The sequence below is a fragment of the Cygnus atratus genome, chromosome 3 (genome assembly GCF_013377495.2).
Source record: "Cygnus atratus isolate AKBS03 ecotype Queensland, Australia chromosome 3, CAtr_DNAZoo_HiC_assembly, whole genome shotgun sequence".
Lineage (NCBI taxonomy): Eukaryota > Metazoa > Chordata > Aves > Anseriformes > Anatidae > Cygnus > Cygnus atratus.
The window spans coordinates 91,089,467-91,108,855 of record NC_066364.1 but is presented as its reverse complement, the minus strand read 5'-3'; the positions used below and the strand labels follow the sequence as shown (position 1 = coordinate 91,108,855).

Genomic DNA, 19,389 nt, shown 5'->3' with positions numbered 1-19,389 from the left:
CGCGGCCTCAGTGCAGGGCAGTGGCTGGGAGGTGGTGTCTCGGGGTCCCTTTGAGCCCTGCACCTCTTGGTCCTGCCTCGTCTGCAGGGCTCGCTGGGCTGTGCTCTGGTCACGGGTGGTGGGGACGGCTGCGACCATCCTGCGTGGAAGGCTGAAAAGAAGCTGAGATTTGCTGGGTTAGCGTTTCTAGAAAACTAGTATCGGTGACAAAACCGCTCCGTGTCGTTTCGCTCCTTTCCAGAGCTGCTGCAGAGCTGGATGTGGTTACAGCAGACAGAGGAAAATGCACGGAGACATGTGCTTATCTATCAATCATGCCAGCTGCTTCTGGCATGCAGCAACCGGCTGACCACAGTAAGGAAAAGAGGATGTAATCAGTTAGCAAAGGCACTCCTTTCTCAGCAAGGACGATAAGGATTATTGGCAAGGCCACAGAGAGTTACGGGAATAGAGGAATTGGCGTGCTGAAGTCACTTCCTATCAGCCGGGAGTCCCTGTGCTCGGAGCATTGTGTTTGCTTTCCTATTACAGCTCTCGGAGTTTGTCTGCATTCGTTCAGGCTCACAAGAGCGCTCGCCCTGTCTCGGCAAACAGAAAGCTCTCGGCGAGACTGACGCAGGCTTTTATCTGGGTTTGGGAGAAGGATCCGGGCCGACTGTAAGCACTGTAAGCAGCGGGAGTGATTCCTTGCCACATCCTCACACCAGCAAAACACCTTGCTGCGGAGAGATTTGCCCCTACAAAAACCAAAACAGGCGTGACTTAATCAATGCAGGGAGGGGGCCCGTGCCAACAGAAACACTCTTTTGCCAACACAAACCGCGCTGCCACCGGGGGGACAGGCTGGTGAGTGTCAGCAACCCCCCGCTTGTCAGCGCGGTGCCGGAGGTTCCCCGCCGGTGAGATCACTCGGGGCTTTGCACCTCGGCGCTGGGGCGAGCCCCCACCGCCTCATCTCCCGAGGAAGCGGCGCCCGTGCTGGCCGCACCTGTATCAACAGAGGATGTACACGCGCTGGATGCGGGATCTGAATGCAGGGCCGGTCGCCGAAGCAGCCTGCGGAAGGGAAAGCTGCTGGTTGGAGGGACTCAACGCAGGTCTCGCCGCTGTGAGGGCGCCTCGGGAGTCGCTGGTGTCCTCTCAGGGGTCTCGCCGCAGCCTGGCACTGAGGTTAGCGCTGCGTTCCTGCACCAGAGCTTCCTTACCAGGCAGGCCGGAGAGGACGGGCAAGGAGGAGGCGATCAGGGGCCAAAAAGGAGTGCGTTGTCCTGCTGGAGGCATCTCAGGGCTAGCGAGGGGACCGGTAAAAGCAGGGGAGGCGGCAGGCCGAGTGCTACCTGTACCACGACTTGTCTAGTCCGGATTTCCTAGAGCTTTCGGTGTATAGGAATTAAATGTCTGTGTAAGGAAAATAAGACTTCTACATTTTGTCTCGTTTTTTTGATGTGGGTGTGAAAGTGATCTCTAACATGAATCCTTGAGAGACAGTCAGTGGAGAAAGGATGAATCTTTCCCGAATGTGTTTGTAAATATCTGCCTATATTGTTCAGACTTACCACTGTAGGAGACCCAAGATGAGCTGTGATTTCTGCAATCTCATCTGAGAGAGCAAGTGAGTGATTCCATGTGGTAGAGACACGCAGCCTGTGACTCACAGCCCTGAGTCACAGCGCCGGGACACTTCAGCATTCAGAAACACTAGTAGTGACAGAAATCAGGGTGATGAGCAAGCAGCTGTTACTCATTCTCAGCTGGACACCGTAAGCGTGTTTGTACCAGTCGGTACGGCTCTGGATCTTCTTTGTCTCCTCTTGCAGACCTGCAGTCATCTGGAGAGCGTGGTGACACAGCTCACTTAACATGTGCCTCTGGGCAAGAGATGATCAAGTCTTGTCTCTGGCTCCCAGACTGTCCTGCTTGACTCTATTAGTCTCAGCACAGAGCTATCACGGTAGTGTTCACTTCAGATTACTTCTTTCATCTCTGGACATCAGCTCACGTTACGGACATGGACGCATTGACCATCTCACGGGGTTAGGAAGGATCCACATCCCTATTTACAGCTGGGGGAGCTGAGGCACTGAGCGAGTAGGCAACTTGCTTTTAGTGACAAAGGAGATTTGTAGCAGAGCCAGGACAACACCAAACCAAACCAAACGACTCGGGAGTCTTTACCTCGCCTAATCTCCAGCCACTGCCCCGCATGCTCCGCTGCATTCCTCTCTTGCTCATGAGGTGGCAGTTTGGATAAGAACAAGTGCCCAGGAAGTCCCCCTGTTTGTTCTGCCTCGGCCCTGTAATGCCTGTGGAACTTGTGGACAGAATTCTTTTCGTGACCGTCAGCTCTGGTGCGGGAAATGATTTCCGAGAGACAAAGGCTCGGTTGTGTGTGTGCACGTGCGTGTGTGGCTGGGAGAGGGGAAGAATAAAAAATCTATTTCCAGATGGTTGAAAGGACGCATAGCACTTTGCTGTTGGCAAAAACAACCCCTTTCATTTTCAGGATGTGTAAGTCACAGAATCGCAGCTGGAAAAAACAGGCAGAAAGAGAAGCAGTGAGGTAAAAATAAGAATTACTAATGAAAAATAGCCCCGCCGTTATTTGCAAATCCGGCTGCTTTCTTTTTATTTAAACAGAGGGGGAAACATGCTTGCTGAAGAGGATCTTTGTAGAGCAGGTCCAAATGTGTATCATCGCGTTTTCTTGTTAGCTTCTTTGCTTTGCATTCCCAACTCTAGCCTCACAGGAAATTCGGTCCCTGGCAAGCTTCGGCTCCAGACAGGAAACGTCTTGAGGAATTTCTTCCATGCAGGTACTATATTTGCTTGGAGGGAAAGCATGGTGGAGATATTTACCACGGCTGGAGCTAACTCGCAGGATATTATGCGTGTTGATTGAGTCGCTGGGAGTGATCCCTGTCTGCAGCCACCAGCAGGCCGTGTTTAAACAAAGCGTGCTGCCCTGCCTGCCTGTGGGAAGATGTGCACCAGTGCTGGGCCTGATTCCCCTTCCTCCGACAGCAGCACGTCCCGACCGATGTCAGAGACACTCGCTGATGTCAGAGTGCCAGAGAATCAGGTCTGGGCAGCAGGTTTTTAGCACATGACGGATCTGCCCTTGTGCTATGCGCCTCTAAGCAGGTATTTTGGCAGGAGTGCCTGCGCAGGGCCGCGGGCTGGTGCGTTTTGCTTGCAGGTGAAGGGAGGCCCCGCTCTCGGCTTTGTGCTCTGCGGGGACTGGGCACAGAAAGGGCTGAGCTGCAGCCCCGCACTGCCTTTCCGATGAGTTGGAGGTACCGAGTGTGTCCCACCGAGGGGCGAGCCTCCTGCGCCCCGGGGGCTCACTGCACACTCTCCCACCTTTCTCTGCAAGCGCAGAGCAGGGTTATTCTGCTTATCAGTCCAGAGGAGATCACAGCAGCCTAAAAAACAAGTGCCATGCCTCACCTGGCTGCTTTTTTGGGGTTACCAGTGATGTGGTGGGCTGACTGTTTCCTGATGCACCCAAAAGAAATATTTCTTCCTTACCAAAACTGCGCGTGCTTTCCAGTCTTCATTGCGGTTCTCAGGATACACGGTACGTAGGGAGAAAAAAAGACTGATCGGTCTCAATCACGGTCTCCCAAGAGAAACGTGAGGGATTAAGTACGTGGCTGGGAACAGTCCTGTGCTGGCAAGGAGGCAGACTGCATGACCCATCTCAGAGATCTATGATTCATTACGAATGCACAGAGCGAGCACGGAAATGTGTAGTAACACGCAGTGCTACCTTGCCTGCTATTACAGCGCAGCCTCCAGCCAGAGACGAGCCGGCCACGGTTACAGGTGTGCCGGGAACGGGCTTTTGCTGTGGGAAGCAAGGAAAGGCAGACGAACCTTCAAAGCCTTGCAGGGTCTCTGTTCCACCCTGCCAAGCCATGGAAACGTAACTGCGTGTGCACTGGTGCGGTGCGGATAATTTTTTTTCTGTTTGTTTCTGGGGCAGGAAGTGCAAGTGCAGATCCTCCCACTTAATGCTATGGGTGGAAGAAAAGATTCACAGACTCCCCTGCAGTGTTAGTGAAAATACAGCTTTGGCCTTTGGTGCCCTTTGTTACATAAACACAAGGAGCGTAGACATATTAATCACCCTGCCATTGAGGGAGGAACAGAGCAGCAACCTCAAATGCCACCCACTCCCCATTCTCGCTCCCATTTGATGTTGCTATTTTAAGCCACACATTATTTCCTGCTGTGATTTTATTTTTTTTTAACCCAGCTTCTAATTCTGGCTCTGAGGTAAGCTGTGACATACGTATCCCTCCTCTCCCCCTCCCCGCCTTCCTCCTCCCCCGGCACCCACGTACTCTTTATCGCCGTCTTTTAGAAACTCTCTCCGTGCCTCGTAAGCAGCCGGATCCCGGAGGTTAGTTATTGACTGCCCGGAAAAAAAGAAACAAGAACAAGAGGACTCATCTTCTTCACGCTTTTGGACTTCAGTGCAAACAATAGCGGGGCCACGGTTTGCAGGGCGGGCCGCTTTCAAGTCCTACCAGAGCTGTAGGGAGGATGGTCCTGCCGGGGAGGGAACCCACCGATGGGCCTCGGCCTCGGCCTCGCCCCGGTGCTCGGCTGATGGGAAAGATCCCACACCAGTGGCACCTGCTTTGTGGGGCTGGGAACGCAGGGCAGAGCTCAGCGCCCCTGCACGTGGCGTCTCTCCTGAGCCTGCTTCTGCATGCGGGTGGCCAGCAGATTCCTAGCCCCAAGGCAAGGTGCCCCGGGGCCTCATCCCGCCGGTGCCAGACAGCGGCTTGTGCCTCCTTGTTCTGCCACCTGCATGTGTCTCCTGCGGCTTTCGAGCAGCTCAGCCCCGAGGGAGGCTGCAGCTGTGCCAGGCCGGGGCAGAGCCCGCGTGGAGCCCACAGCCCCAGGACGGGCCCGGTGCAGCGGGCAGGGGCGGCTCTTTGCCCCGTGCTTGTGTGCGGCTGATAAGGGCTCCGTCACGCTAAGTTAGAGCCCCGGGAGGAAACCTGAGGCCTGCTTCTGCACCGCAGCTGAGGAGCGCTGCTGGTTTATCTGTCCTCTTCCACACGCACTCGCCCCTTCCCTCCCTGCCAAGCAGCCCATCCCAAAAACCTCCTCCGCCCGCCTGCTGGCTGCTGCAGACACATCCCTGCTAGCACACGAGAGGGCTGGGTGGCGGGCAGGCCGGGCCTCGCTTCCAGATCCCGGAAAACAGAGAGGTCTGGGCTGCCCCCAGCCAGCCCCGGTGTATACGCTTCACACAAACAATCTCACGCCTTGCCCTTCCTGCGAGTTGCTCTCGGCACTGCTGCACGTGGCCCACGTCTGCCTGCTGTGGCAGCCGTCAGAAATCCCAGGCTGGGCGCCCAAATCTCCTCCGCGCTCCCCTTCCCCGGGCAGGGATTCCAGCGATGCCCTTTCTGAGGCTCCCCGGGAGCGGCAGAGGCAGGGAGCCCTGTACCAAGTGGTTTGATGTTAGTCACAGCTGCTGGAAGGCTTTGCCGTGCTCTCACCAGGGCCGTTATTTGTGTTTTCACAGCTTGGCTTCCATGCGGGTCCCTCGGGAGGGCTGAGGATTCGCATCCCGTCCCAGGAGCGGGAGGCACGCGAGCTCTGCACGTTTGCACAGCGTATCGCTCGTTTGGAAGCAGCGAGGAGAGGACTGCAGCCCGCACAGCCAGGCCACCACGGCCCTCAAACCCTTGCCTGCAAAGCGCTGGCAGCGGAGTCGAGCATGCCGATTTCCAGTGGAAGGGAGGGAGGGAGGGCAAAGAGCCTGGCTCACAAAATGGAGTGATCACACCAGAATAAAATGACTGTTTTTTTTCCAGCCTACCGCGTCCCCGTGGGCAGCTATTTTAAAAGTTGTTGCAGAATAGCTTATCCCACAACAGCGGTGCTGGGGAATTTCCCCCCGGGAGACAAGACCTCAGAAAGGATTCTAGTAAACGGTCTTCACAGAACATCGCCCCGTGCTGGGGCGTCACGCCCAGCAGCTGACAGCGCCCCGGGGGAGCCGTGTGGGATGAGGACGGCTCCCCAAGGACCCGTGCCTCTGGCACGGCCGCTGTCCTTGCTGGCACAGCCCCTCAGCCCCTTGGTGGAGGCCTGTGCAGAGGAGGGGAGAGCTGACGGGACGAGGTTGGTTCACGCCGAGCTTCGCCCACTTGCCGGCACCATCCATCGGAGGCCAGCGCTGGTGTCGGCTCTGGTGGCCACTGGCACACCAGGAATACTGGGAAGGAGACTGTGGTTTCCAGATAAAATCACTGTGGGGTAGGGGCAGCGTAGGCAAACTGGTGCAATGGGCCGTATTTGTCGTGGCACTCTAGGTATGCGATAAATAAAAAAACAGACATCTTGCAGTTTGGTTGGCATGGCGGGACTAAGCATTGCAAAAAAAAAAAACAAAACAAACCAAGAACGACAGCAACAACAAAGTTAAAAAGCCTGACCAATCCTGAATACCCACAGCTAAGCATCTGGGAGTGGAACAAGAAGTCCACGAGGCCTGTGGGCTGGCTGGTACATCCATGCAGCCCCAAAGTCTCTCTCTTTTCTTGCAGGTCTGGCCTTCACAATTGTAGCTGCTGGCCGGCCACTGCTCCGCATCCCAGCAGCTCAGCCGTGGCTCATCCATGCCAGGAGAGGCTTGGGAAGATGTTCCAGCGAGCTCTGATTAGATCTGCTCCTCCCAGGGCACTTCAGCAGGGTTTGCTCCTTTTTCTCATTCCACACAAGGTTTTAAAAGGCTGTGTTTGTAAACAGCAGTCTCCATCTCGCTGCCTCCAGGGCATTGGGCTGAAGGCCAGGGAGGGATCTAAGAGACGATGGCAGACAGTTTTAAGAGGCGGTGGCGTCCGATCGCCGCCTGGGAGAGGGCACGCCTTGCAGTTAATAACCACGGTGTCGGGAGTCACCTACAGCACCAGCAGGTCTCAGCACTATTTTGTGGCTCCCTGAGGCTGAGCTTGGCTTTTACTGAAATGACCTCTTCGCATGCTGAGGTAAACGCTGGGTGTCCCGAGCCAGCTCTGCCAGAATCCACGGGGAGTAATGTTGCCTCAAATGCCTGTACGAGACCAATGCCCCGTGATGATAAAACAACACGGCGGACATGTGTTTGCACTTGACACAGTGCTGGTTAAATATTCACCTCGTTCCACCTCTCCTTCCCACAGATCGCTTTGGAGAGCTTGGTCACGTACGGGGACGTGGGCGCTCCTGTCCTACCGGGGAGGCAAGGGCCTGCTGTGGCTTGGCGCCTGGTCACTGAGCACAGGCCAGGTGAGAGGCCTTTGAAGAGGATCTGCCCAAGCCTCCCAGGCTCCCTTTGCCTCAGTGCTTTCAAAAAATGGTTAATGATCACCGTCATTTGGCGCTGTGACATTGTGGAGCAGTGACAAAGCCCTGCCGTTGCGGGCAGGCCAGACCTGGGGGAGTTAGAGGTGGGCCCACCTCTTCGCGCCCGCTCCAGCGTTGGTGGGCGAGGGAGGCAAGGAGCGAGCTCAGCCGAGCACAAGCCTGAGCCTGTCGGTGTGTCCAGAAGTGCTTCTCCCCACATATTTTACCAGCAGGCGCATGCTGGCACGGGTTTAGCTGGAGCTGCAAAGCTCCCAGGAAGGTGAGAGCCTGGAAAGCTTCACGTGGTCTGGGCAGAGAGGGCAGCACTAACGCCCTCAGCACACACGGGTGGTCGGGGCAGAGCTATATGGCTGGGAAGCAGCCCGTGGTCCAGGCAGGCTGTCCGTAGGGGTGTCCTGCCTGCACCTGAGCTCATGCTTCCCTGTACAGCTGCAGCTTTTGTGCCCTGCATCCCGAAGGCCTGGAGCTTGGGTTGATCTTGTTTCCCGTCGGGGTAACTCCACACTGGACTCCTGTGGCTTCGCAGTGCGCGTGACAGCGGGTACCTGGGCCAGGCGTTACGCCCGTGCAAAGGACTTGGCTGTTCCCGGCACTGGGAAATCAGGCCTGGCTGGTGGGGCCGAGAGAGGAAGGGAAAAGCCTTAAAGGATGGCTCCTTTAAGGGAGGAAGCTGAGAGGGCTGTGAGGGAAGGGAGCTCTGTGTTTTTCTCTCAGCGCCTCAGGGGCTGGTTACTAAATTTGGTTACTGGGCTTAAATAATGCAGCGTGGCAGAGCCCAGTGGGTTTGAACATTGTCATATCCACATAATCCTCTCCTAGGTGGCTGAGATCTCTTGTTCTCTGCCGCTGCTATCTGCACAGGAGTTTGAATGCGATGTGAAACATCATCTTAAATAATTATAACTAGCAGAGAAGAGCCAAAGCTGCAAAGTCCCATCAATTTCCACTGTGCTCTGTCTATCTGTGTAATTTCTAAGGTGCCAATCACCAAAGCATCCAAGCACTGTCTCATCTGGATCCGAACTCCGTTGGTGCTCTTGGAGGCTCGAATCTTAGCATTTTTGCGAGCCCATCTCTAATGAGCAAGCACAGGGACAGAGCTGCATACTGGGGGCAAGCAAGCTTCTTATTGCTGGTCTTTGTGATTTACTGACCAAAAGTCCAGTGGCTGGAGGAGTCAGGACCTCATAGTCACTGCAGCCCGGGAAGGATTAAATCCTCTTCCCAGCACTCAGGGAAGGCAGGGGCAGGTTTACCAAGGGAGGGCAGGGTGCCACGTCCCCTGCCCAGCATGCTGCCCAGCCTTGGGGCGAGATGCAGCCACCCCTCCTTGTAGATCCAAGGCTCCCCGTGCAGAGACGAGGGAGGAGCATGAGACAGGAGCCAGCAACCTGGCTTTGCACCACGCCGGAGAAGGGGGAAAAGTGTGATGTCCCTAGCTATCTCCCAGCTGACCTACTGCCCCATACTTTCTGCAGACTTTGTGAAACACATCGAGACGTGCCGGATTACCGCTCACTGCTAACACAGCGAGTATTAACAGTGGCGAAGGGACTCACCCCGCAGAACATACTGAACATGCTCACCTGGAATGAAAATGGATTAAGCCTTTCCTTCATTACCAGGGAAACAGTATTTGTTTCTAATGAGAATCTGACAGGTACAGAGCTACTTCCCTCCCTGATCCGGTGTGACACTTGACAGCAGGTTTTCATGGCAGAGGTTTCTGGGAGAGATGCTTTCCAAACCCCATTTGCAAGTATCACATCTGAGTCCCTACAGAAGCGCAGGTCCTCTCCCCACCTCCTCCATTGATCAGCCCTATCCTCCTTCCCCCATGACTGCCAGAGTATTTTTAGTGATGTTGAATAAATACATGTTAAATATTTCTCCATTAGTGACATGTCAGAAATTAAAATGACATTAGCTGTAAAGCCTGCAGCTAAGCCAGCTTCATCTAGGGCACTTGCGCACGGTCGCCCAGGAAGCTAGGAACGATGCTAGCACAAAAGTCCTTTTCCTTTAATCCATTCTTATTCTCTGCAGACCCTTCCTGCTCCTCTCTCCCCATAAATCCTAATGCTATCTTCTTCTGCTGTTTACTCATCAACAATCCCCGAGCCTCCCAAGCTTTATGCCTGAGAAGAATCTCTGGGTGATGCGGTTTAATCCTCTGCAGTCACAGACATCACGTTAAGACATTTCTTGAGCCCCCCAAAAAAGGCAGTTGGAATTTTATTTGGCCCTTGCTAAGTCCACTGTATAGCAACTCCAAAACTGCTTCCATAGCTGGAACTTCAGTGTATCTGCAGTTAGATTTTTCTCCATTCATACCCACAACTGTGTTCATCTTATTCCATTTAATCTCCACTCTTCCATGTACGCTGTCTCCTCACCTCAGCTAGCCTTCGTCCCTGACCTTAAGCCATGCCCACTGTCAGGCACCCTCCTCCTTTATTTCAAACCCTATTCCTCCCTAGGCACCATGCCTCTCCCCCACTGCTTGCGTTGCTTCACCTTTCCCCCACCCCATGCTTCCGCCCTCCCTTCTCACGGCTACCCCTCCTGTCCTTTTCCTTCTCTGTGCCCCTCTTCAGTCTACCCCGTCTCCTTGTCTCATCCATCTTCCTCAGAGATGGACATCTCTGCTGTCTCTGGTGGTTCAGGCAGATGGCTCGCATCTTCTCCGAGTTGCCCAAGGCAGGAGCTTGCTCTCCTTTGATACTACTCCCTCAGGTGCCTGGTATGGATCAGCTTGGCATCCAGAGCTTGAAGCGAAGCCTGCACAATGCTAACAGCCCGTGCACCTTAACAGGAGAAGGTCAGCTCAGGAGCTCTGTCACAAGGGAGCCCTGGATAATGGATGAGGTGAAGCTTGAGGTGGAAGACACTGAAATGCTACAGCTATCAAGCAAGCGAAAATATTTATAGCTGTGAACTGCAGGGTGACTGATTGTGCAGGGCAGGGAAAAGCTGCCATTAGGGAAGAGGGAAATTGCAAAACAAACATCCCCTTTGGGTATTTAGTAGCACACCCAAAAGATTAACATTGATTATAGCTCCCTATTAAGAAGCAAGATACTATGCTGCTTTCATTAACCAGGTGGGTTCTGAATCCTCGGCTGCTTCCCCCCAGGTATCAGGTGAGACATCAGGGCTGGCATTCCCCGTGGCATAAAGTTAGGCTCTGCTGGTTAGCAGGCTTATCCTGAGGCCCTGCTCTGCAAAGGTAGTTAGGTTTCAGGCAGCTGACATTTTTTAGATGCTTAAATCTTTCAAGGCTCTGAGCCTTAGGAGCTAAGAGGGCGACTACGAAACACCAGTCCTGCTGGATAAATGTTACCGTTAAATATCTGCACGATGTCAGATCGTTCTCTGAGGCTAGGTCATTCTGCAGTTGCCTGATGTTGCCTCTCTTTACCCTTTCTTTCTGAAGGAGTGGGTGATAGCCAGTGTCAAACTCCTGATAATGGCTTTGACAGACCTGTGTGGAACCGAAATCGTTTGACAGCTATTAATTCATTCGGATAAGCCAGCCTGCTGCTTGATGGGTGTTTTGTTTCACGTGGGGGGGCGGGTCGGGGACACGGGGAGAATTGGTGCCTTTCCCAGACTTGCACAATGGCAGGCTTGGAAGCAGGCCCTGTGCAATTTCAATTGCTCCGAGTTGCACGCATCGACTTCGGGGCTGCTCACTTTTTATTGTGGCAGTGGAAGGAGGTGCAGGGAGCAAGCTGGCTGCTGTGGCTTGGGTGCTGTGGGATTTTAGCAGTTCAGTGGCCTTTTCGTACCGGTTCTGAAGTCACAGCTTTCCCAACATTCGGCAATCAGTAAGGGTTGTGCACAGGTAACACTTCTGTTTCACGGCGCAAGAAGTCTGCGGAGACAGGAGCAGGAAGAAGAGATTGAAGAAATTGCTTCCTCCACCAGTCTCCTGCTTAATGACCTGCCTGAAGAATTACGCAGAACTCAGACCCTTCCTCCAGGTCAATGCTTCCCAGAGGGAAGGGAGATATCTTAATAATGGAATAGACTCCTTCCGCAGACTTGCAACCTGTCCTTTATTAATGACAGGATCTGATCCTCCCCTCCCTCCCAGCTCAGCACCTTTAATCTCTCTGGAACCGAGCCAAGCCTCTCCGATCTAGGAAAGCAAGGGACTAGCTTTCTCCAGTGAATCTCTGAGCCAGGAGAAACAACAGCTCTGATGCTCGGGCTCTTCTCATCATTTTGCACCAAAAGCATGCTGCCATCAACGTGGGGAGCTAAGTCTGTGGTGGGGACCAGGCTGTGTCCTTTATGCCCCACACATCTCATTAAAAAAACAGCAGGTGGTTTGGCTGGAGGTTCTTAGAAGAAGAGGTCCCAGCAGAAGACACCAGAATTGAAAAGAGCGTATTTAGTGGGGCTGTGGGGATGACTTCTTGCAGAAAAGTGCTTTAGAAGGAGGTCAGCTTTGAGTCCAACTGCACTACACCCAGGTTTTTGTGGGCTGTGCCACACTGCGCTGGCTATGCCGCTGGGGTGCAGATGGCCCTGAACTGAATAATCTAAAAATCATTACAAAGCACTGATATTCCCTTGTACATATCACTGCTGGAACTGGGGAGAGAGGGAAGACTTCCTACCTGCCTTTTTGTTTTTGCACCACCACAATCCTACACAGAGCTGGCTTGCTGCGTGCCGTCATAGCTGTGATTATAGAGCACAGCTGGCCAGCATCACTTTCTGATGGTCATGTTTTAGGTCAGTTTGGAGTTTGTAGTTTGAGCATCGGGGATTTGATTAAAAACCCCTGTGACGAGGAAGTCTTTAAGAAGTTGCTCCACCAAATTTTGTAGCTTAGCAGTTGTGCTGGAGCAGGCAGCGGTGGCGTGGTGGGTGCAGACCTTTGCTGTTTCTCAGGGGCAGAATGAAGCAGCCCTGTCTTTAAGGATTCAGGTAAGGCTGCTGGGGAAAGCCATCCCAGGGGGAAGATTCCACTTGCCTGAAGAACAAGTAGTAAAGAGAGTGGGTGTGAACAGAAGTGCCTGAAGCTGTTTTATTATATGCCCAGTGCCTTGCTCCCCAGGGAAGAGCTCTAAGATAGCTGCTGGTTTGGCTGGCCCCTGCTCTTTAATCTCAGTGTGCCCAAATGGGCCAGGGGCTTTATTTTTGTATTATGCCTTGTTTTCCTCCCACTCACTAGAGCTTTCCTCCTATATGCCTGTGGCTGCTTTTGATGCTTCTCTCCCCTCTCTCGGCCTCTCTGTTGGGCAAGCTTTGTGGTTTGCCACCTTTCCTTGCTTCTTTTCCTACATCTTTGATGGTACAAGAAAGCTTCTGGTTGTTTCTCTGTTCGTGTTTCACTCTCTGTGGGGCTGTGTTTGATGTGCTAGGAAAATAGCACATTGGCTCTTTTGAGTCCTATTCAGTAGCAAATTAAACATCTAATAAGGAGCGTTTCAGCAAGTAAATGCAAGGAATAATGTAAAAAGAATCTGTTCATTCTTCATATTTCTCAGCGTCATGAAGACAAAGATATTTGCTATTTCCCCTCACGATAAAGCTATCGGCTGTATTTACTTTGTACTCTGTTCTTAGGTGACAAATTTTATCTGACAATTTCCACGAACCTTGCCAGTGCTGTTTATTTAAATAAATTTCACATTTGCTGCTGTGTAAAAGGCAATTCTCCCCATTTTGCAGCTTGGGGAGCCAAAGTACTTAAAAGCTAATTAGCTTTTGCAAAACCGAAGCATAAACCAGCCTTAAGAAAGAGAACACGAACCTCACAGTCCTAACTTACCCCTTTCATCGCCTTAGTTAATGGTGTGTTTTCCACCTCGAGTTAATCGGCATTCTGATTTTACTTGAGGTCATGATCATAAAAAGATCTGATTGTCTTTTTAAGTATGTATAATTAAAATGTGTGCCTACATAGTGACCTTCATCACAGTGTTCCAGCCCCTGTGCAGGTGCTAAGATGCTTGCTGCTGTATTGAAGATAATGAGGCTCAGGGGTTAAGAAATGTGACCAAGGATTTGGGAAATAAAAGCTCATCCTGTAACCTAGAATTTTTTGTTCTTGTGGACTTGTTCTGAGCCTTAAACAACATTGTTTTCCCTGGTTGTTCCCCCTGTCAAGTTTCCTAGGGTCTGGAGGAGGCGGTGGCACTGTGCAGGTAACCTGCCCACCTGCTTGCTGGTCACCACAGTGGTGACAGAGTTAATTACACAGACCAGGCTGTGTCCTGGAGTTTGGAAAACAGAGATTCAGCTAGCTTTTTTTCCTCTCTTATGCTGTCAAAAATATGTGATCACCCCTTTTCAGTAAGGGAAACGGAGCAGCTGCAAACAGCAAAACACGAGTCGGGACTGACTCTGTACTGTGCAATAGGTCTAATGTGCCTTTCCCGGAAAAATCCCGTTCTGCCATAGGTGGCCTGAAGACACTGCCGGATGACGGCTGCGGCGTTTCCAGTAACCCAGCAGGATTTGGTGGGTGGAGGAAGGGGAAGGAACTCAGCGAGCCCTGACAATTGGAAATTCTTGGCAGGGACTTGCACACGCAGTCTTGCGAGTGGCCTCGATGTCCCAACTTTTTTACAAGAAAAGGGTTGCACCGCAGCGAAGGGAGCCCAGAGCGGGGTGTACCTGCACCCCGGACCCGTGTGCTCGGGGATATGGCGGCTCAGCCTGCGCTCCCCTCTGGCGCAGTGCCGCTGGGGTGCCGGGAGCCCTGGGGGTACACCTTCCCCACCACGGGGACGCATTATGGGGGAGCTGCAGGCTCTAAAACCGGGCACCCGGCTCCTTCGGGTGGCCCTGCCGGGAGGTGACAGCACCCTATGTGTGTGTGTGCGCGTTGTGTCCCCTCGGCGGGGCGCTGTGAGGCGCAGCCCGGCTCCTCGCCCCGCCGAGCCGCCTCAGGGCGGGCGGCCTCGCCCCGGCGGCCGTTGCGGCCGTTACAGCCGTTGCGCGGGCCCGGCCGGCCGCTGGTGCGTGCTGCTGCTGCCCCCTGCCGGCCGGAGAGAGACCGGGGGGCTTTGGGGGGGTGAGGCGAGCTCCGGGCCCCCGGAGGGCTCCCCGTGCTCCGAGGGGTGAGCGAGGTCTCCCTGACCGGCCATGCCCGGCTCTGCGGGGAGCCCCCGCTGCCCCGTTGGGGCGTGGGGATGCAGAGTCCCGGCTGCGGGGCGCATCCGCAGCTGCTTTGGGTTACGGAGCGCCCTGCCTGTCGGTGCACGCGTATGAGCGTGTCCCTGCAGCGCTGCCACGGAGTGGGTCATTTCCTTTTGACTCAGCGGCGTCAGTCACCGAGTGGGTCGCTCTTGGCTCGGGCCCTCAGCTGTGGAGACACTCTCGCTCACCCTTGGGGTACGGGTAGCGTGGAGATGAGGCTCGCACTCCTGTTTGCAGGCCTCCTAGCACTGACACGCACCATCAGCAGCTGTTATATATCCCCCTGGCATGGTTTGCTGGCTGGCCAGCTTGGGTACCATCTCTGAAACAAGGTGACTGGATGGACAGGGGGTGTCCTTACAGGCAAGGTGGGCACAAGGAGAGCCCTGGGCTTCATGCTTCATGCCAGCTCACGTGCAGCATAGATGTAAGACCATGCTGGAAATTCACACAGCAAATCTCAGAAAAAGTCACTCTCCAAACACCTCTAAGCATGGAGGAATGCACACTCCAGTTGTGAAAATGAGTGTGAAAAAGTAGCCCCAGGTTTTCAGTTATTCAGAATAAAATGGTCTGGAAGGGCAGAAACTTGAGGTTAATGTGGAAGGGAGGAATGAAGACACTTGGAAGTCGAGACTGCTGATCGGTAGTCAGCCAGCCACGTGAATGCCTATCCACCACATTCCTGCCAAGAAATCCTTCCTACACAGGCCAAACTTAATGCTTTTTATTTTTTCTTGATATAAGTACGTAAAATTCTACAGAAGTATATACAGATAGTATAGAAGTGTATGCATAGATACTGTACGTGCATGTGATACAGATTCTGGACACATCGATGCCAGCAAGTGTTCTGGGGTGCTACATCTCCATTGCCTATAAAATTATTAGCCGATTCCTGTTAATTTATTCTTGCCATGGGTTTGGCCTGTGCCAGTTCACACTCTTCCAAACAATTCCCAGGCATGGCTCAGGGGGTTAGCGTGGGCCAGGGGCTGTTCCCAATAACCACTTTGGATCAGACTGTCTTGCTCGAAGGATTAAAGAGTTTAATGTTATGGGTGCAAGCCATCCTGTGCCAGGGGCCTCGGTGCCAGAGAACAGTCCTGGGCACGTTTAATTTACTGGTATAGACGTAGTCTAGGAGCCCAAGGGATTAGGCAGGGGTTTAAGGGCTGCATGCCTGGACTTACATACTTTATTTCTCCCAGGATCCATTTTATGGGGCATTGTGTTTTTTGTGGACATGGGCCTTGGTTCTTTAACTCTTCTACCACCTTAGCTAAAAAGTATGGACTCCTGGTGATAATGATCTTTTTGAGTTTTGTTTTTTTCCTAAATAGCAGACACTCTGTGGAAGGTAAAATGGGTTGTAATTACACAGTTGTATTATCACTGCCATCATGACAGTGGCATATAACAACAGTGAACTCTGCTTAATTAACATTTTTGTTATATTTTTAGGAACAAAGGTACCCAAAACATAAGAGGGGAAAAAATAAAAAAACATATGAAACAGCAATTTTTCAAAGGCTGGCTAATTTTCATCAGGCTGTGTAGAAAAGAGCTTTCTTTGCCTTCAGGTTAAACCTGGAGATTATAAGATTACGCTAATTTTGCTATATGAAATCATAGAAGGACTGGATAGATTTTTGCAGAGGAACACCACTGCAAGTGTATTCAGTTGTACTGGTCCTGGTGGTGTAACGTCTCTTGGGAATGGCGCTGCTGAATTTTCACTGTGTGAGTGGCACAGAAAGGTGTCTGACAGTTGCAAACCTACGTTTATGTGGAGGAACATAACTTCTTTGGTGAGGATGACAATTACAGTGCTCCAAGTCACCTGACCCATCTGTCTGGTCTAATCATAGCTCTATTCTCATACCTCTTTCTGGCTGTTCACCTCTTACTTTGACTCTTACCATAACTTGAACTTCATTTCTATTAATGTAGACACCACATTAGCATCAGAGTACCTAGGCCAGGGCTTGGTGACGAGCACTGACATGAGTGTCTCATTACCTGTGTGAGTCTGGTCAGTCTGGTACTGCACTAGGCGATGCGTGACTCGAGTATCCATCTATCTGTCCTGACTACAGCCTGCTCAATGTGCGCGTACACATTGGGATGGCTCTGATGCTGTGGTGATGCTTGGCTATTTTTCTTGTTCTTTGCTACACGGCTATGTGGGTCTCCCAGAGGCTGAATCCCATGCACCTGCTGCATGTGCTCCTACCTGAGGTGTGAGCAGGTTCACCTGGGGGATCTGATGCTGTGTGTCTGGGCCCATCGCCTGCCTACCAGGGAGCCAGGACACAGCTGAGTAGGAAAAGTTTTTCAGAAACATACTCCAGAAAACCACCCTTGAATACCTCTAGCAATGCTGGCCGTGGTGTGGAAGCTAAGACAGAGAATTTGTTTCTGCATTGCCTCACCCAAATGCAGTCAGGCTGGGTAGAGGCCGTGCTTTTGTACCCCTTGAGGGCCAGGACCCTGGTGGCGGGCTGTGACAAGTGCAGTGCCCCTCTCACAGTGCTGGGCAATGAGAAGGCAGCCCTGGGTGGGTTTTGGGGACACCGTCCCGGGCCATAAGCGCTGAGGAGGGAGCACGCAGAGCCTGGGATCGTTTCCCTGGCTGCCTGCCTGGGAGACACCCAGACCTTTGGCTAATAAAGCGCGGCTTCCTGCTAGATGCTTGCGTATGTGCTCGTCAGCCCGAAGCGGCTCCTTGCCGCTATGTGGTAATCCCAGTTCCTGCCATCGGCCCACGGGAACGCAGAGGCAGAGCTGGGAAAACCCCCGAGCAGCTAACCCACCCCCCAGGCCGCCCTCCCTGCCCCGCCACGCCTGGGTGTGAAAGGGTGAGAGGGTTTAGAGGCAAAGTCGTGGTCTCTTGTGCCCTCTGGGGTCGGCTGGTGTATAACACAGGCAAAATGAAGCGTGCACGGCTTTTCACAGGGTTTCTCCCAGCCGGACCCTCCGCAGGTGAGGCTTATAGGACGGGAGCAGGCCGTGTCTGTCATGTCAACACTGACCAGCCAGCCCCTGCCTCTGCTCTGACAGTGCCTCCTGGCTGAGAGGCTTTACCCTAGGAACAAAGGGACATAAGGGAGGAGTGTATGGTAAAATTTCCGTGAAAATACTCCACTCCCATCCCTTCTCTGCCCTTTGTCTTCGCCCATCCCTTCTCCTGCCCCTTTTCCTACCATTTTTAGTGTTAGCGTGCTTGCATGCAGAGCTTGCTGTTTCTGATCCCGAGCTCATTTCCTCCCTCCCAAGGCCATTTTCATCCTTGTTTATACAGCCATGCTGCCTGGAGAACTGTTCCAACTGGGATTTCTGGTGGATAGCTTGCCAATAACTGTCCTTAGTTCTAAGAAACTGATAAAGGTTTCAGCATTTGGCCCCAGCTTCGAGAAGAGCTTGGGGAATGCACAGATGCAGTGTGCAGTCAGAGTTCGGAAAGCAGAGGGTAGATGACAGGCTTGTGATTTATTCTTGTCAGAGAAGTCTTCCTTGGCAGGTTTAGTGATCTAAGCTTTTGAGCGAGAGGCTTCTGAGGACAGGTTGTTTTGTTCTCTTCCTCCAAGTGCCGTTTGACTTGGATGCTTGGACCCCTTCTGTTGGCTTCTGGCTCTTTTGCGGTCACAAACCCTGAGTCATGAGAGCACTCTTCATTTCTACAGCTATTTTAAGGGCCGTATGTTTTACTTCTGAGCCTTTCTCTGAGGATTATGCTGTATTTTTACTGCTGCAGAGGCCTCAGGCAGTACTCATGTATCTCTCCCCAGCCTTCCCTGTCTCACTAAGAGCATCTCCACAGCACGAATTTGCACAGTGGCTTCAGTGGACACAGAACTATCGTCCCCCAACTGATGAGCTGGAGGTGGGGTGTGTGAGGCTACAGAGTCCATGCTGTTCTGTGAGACATCACTGGTGTCTGGCTGGTGTTTTCTGATTGTCTGATGGAAATTTGAGAGCTCTGGCCAGGCTTGCATGAGGCACTGTGGCCAGGAGCCCCCCAGGCTGGCTCAGCCAGGTCACAGCGTGGGTGCAGCCAGGCTGTGCTCACCGAGGCACCCTGCTCACGCTAGGGATGAACTGCAAGGCAGCAGGATCGGACTTGCTCCTCCTGGAAATTCTTCCTGGAATTTTTTTCCCCAGTGATATGAACATGGCTTCCCCCCCCCCCCCCCCCCCTTTCCTTGGAAGTACTGAAACTGCTCGTAAAAGCAGATTTAGATGGGGTGCCCAGCTAGAGGAAGTAGGAACCCTCTTTGATGTTGAAAGCTGTGTCTTGTTTATACACTTGGTATGAGCCCACAGGCTGTCTGGGCAGCTGGGAAGTCCCAGAAAGGAATTTTCCCCCATCAAACTAGCAACCATAATAATATTTTACCCTTCTGCAGAGAGTGAGTGCTCATTTCCTAGCACTTTTGCTTCTGCAGGACCCTGGGCCTCTTCTCTCCGATGCTGCCCTTCTAAGTACTGTAGTTTGAGGTTTCTTGTCTTTGACCTAAAGACTTCAAGCCTGAGGCAGCTGATGAGTAGGCTGGCCCTCTCTGGGGGGTGGGATGTACAGACTGGATGGCCCATTCATCTTTAGACCGACTGCTCCTTGCTGGCTGCATGGCAGGGCTCAGAACCACTGTGTGATCCCAGCTGGGGATTGTTACCATTGAGGTGTTTGACAAGAAATAGACGTCGGGTGGATGCAGTGAGTGTATTTGGAGCAGAGGAGGTCAGAGACCCTTTAGCCAGAAGTCATGGTTCCTTTTTGCTTGCCTTTTTGAGGACCCAGGCTGCCCTGCTGTCCTGGAGCTTCCAGCTGCCCTGAAAGTGCTGCCCATACACCCC

The 19,389-nt window shown here is 52.9% G+C and overlaps 1 protein-coding gene and 2 long non-coding RNA genes across 8 annotated transcripts in view; 2 read left to right on the top strand and 1 right to left on the bottom strand.

Annotated features, from left to right (window-relative positions):
• Positions 1–2,573: 2,573 nt before the first annotated feature.
• Positions 2,574–19,389, top strand: part of LOC118254720 (uncharacterized) — a 78,198-nt gene continuing 61,382 nt past the window's right edge. The window contains exon 1 of the mRNA XM_035560253.2: positions 2,574–2,813. Coding sequence (XP_035416146.1) covers positions 2,808–2,813 — 6 coding nt within the window. The 5' untranslated portion in view covers positions 2,574–2,807. The remainder of the gene's footprint in view (positions 2,814–19,389) is intronic.
• LOC118254739 (uncharacterized) lies at positions 2,807–5,433 on the bottom strand. 6 transcript variants are annotated; one of them, XR_007708060.1, is made up of 5 exons: positions 5,281–5,433; positions 4,347–4,417; positions 3,770–3,847; positions 3,529–3,686; positions 2,807–3,422 (listed from the first exon to the last, which is right to left on the bottom strand). It is a non-coding gene; the product is annotated as an uncharacterized LOC118254739 (long non-coding RNA). The 6 variants fall into 6 exon arrangements; XR_007708061.1 differs by lacking the exon at positions 5,281–5,433 and adding an exon at positions 4,533–5,259; XR_004780750.2 differs by lacking the exon at positions 5,281–5,433 and having other exon boundaries at positions 4,347–5,259.
• Positions 6,603–9,091, top strand: LOC118254748 (uncharacterized). Its single transcript, XR_004780753.2, has 3 exons — positions 6,603–6,718; positions 7,188–7,293; positions 8,850–9,091. It is a non-coding gene; the product is annotated as an uncharacterized LOC118254748 (long non-coding RNA).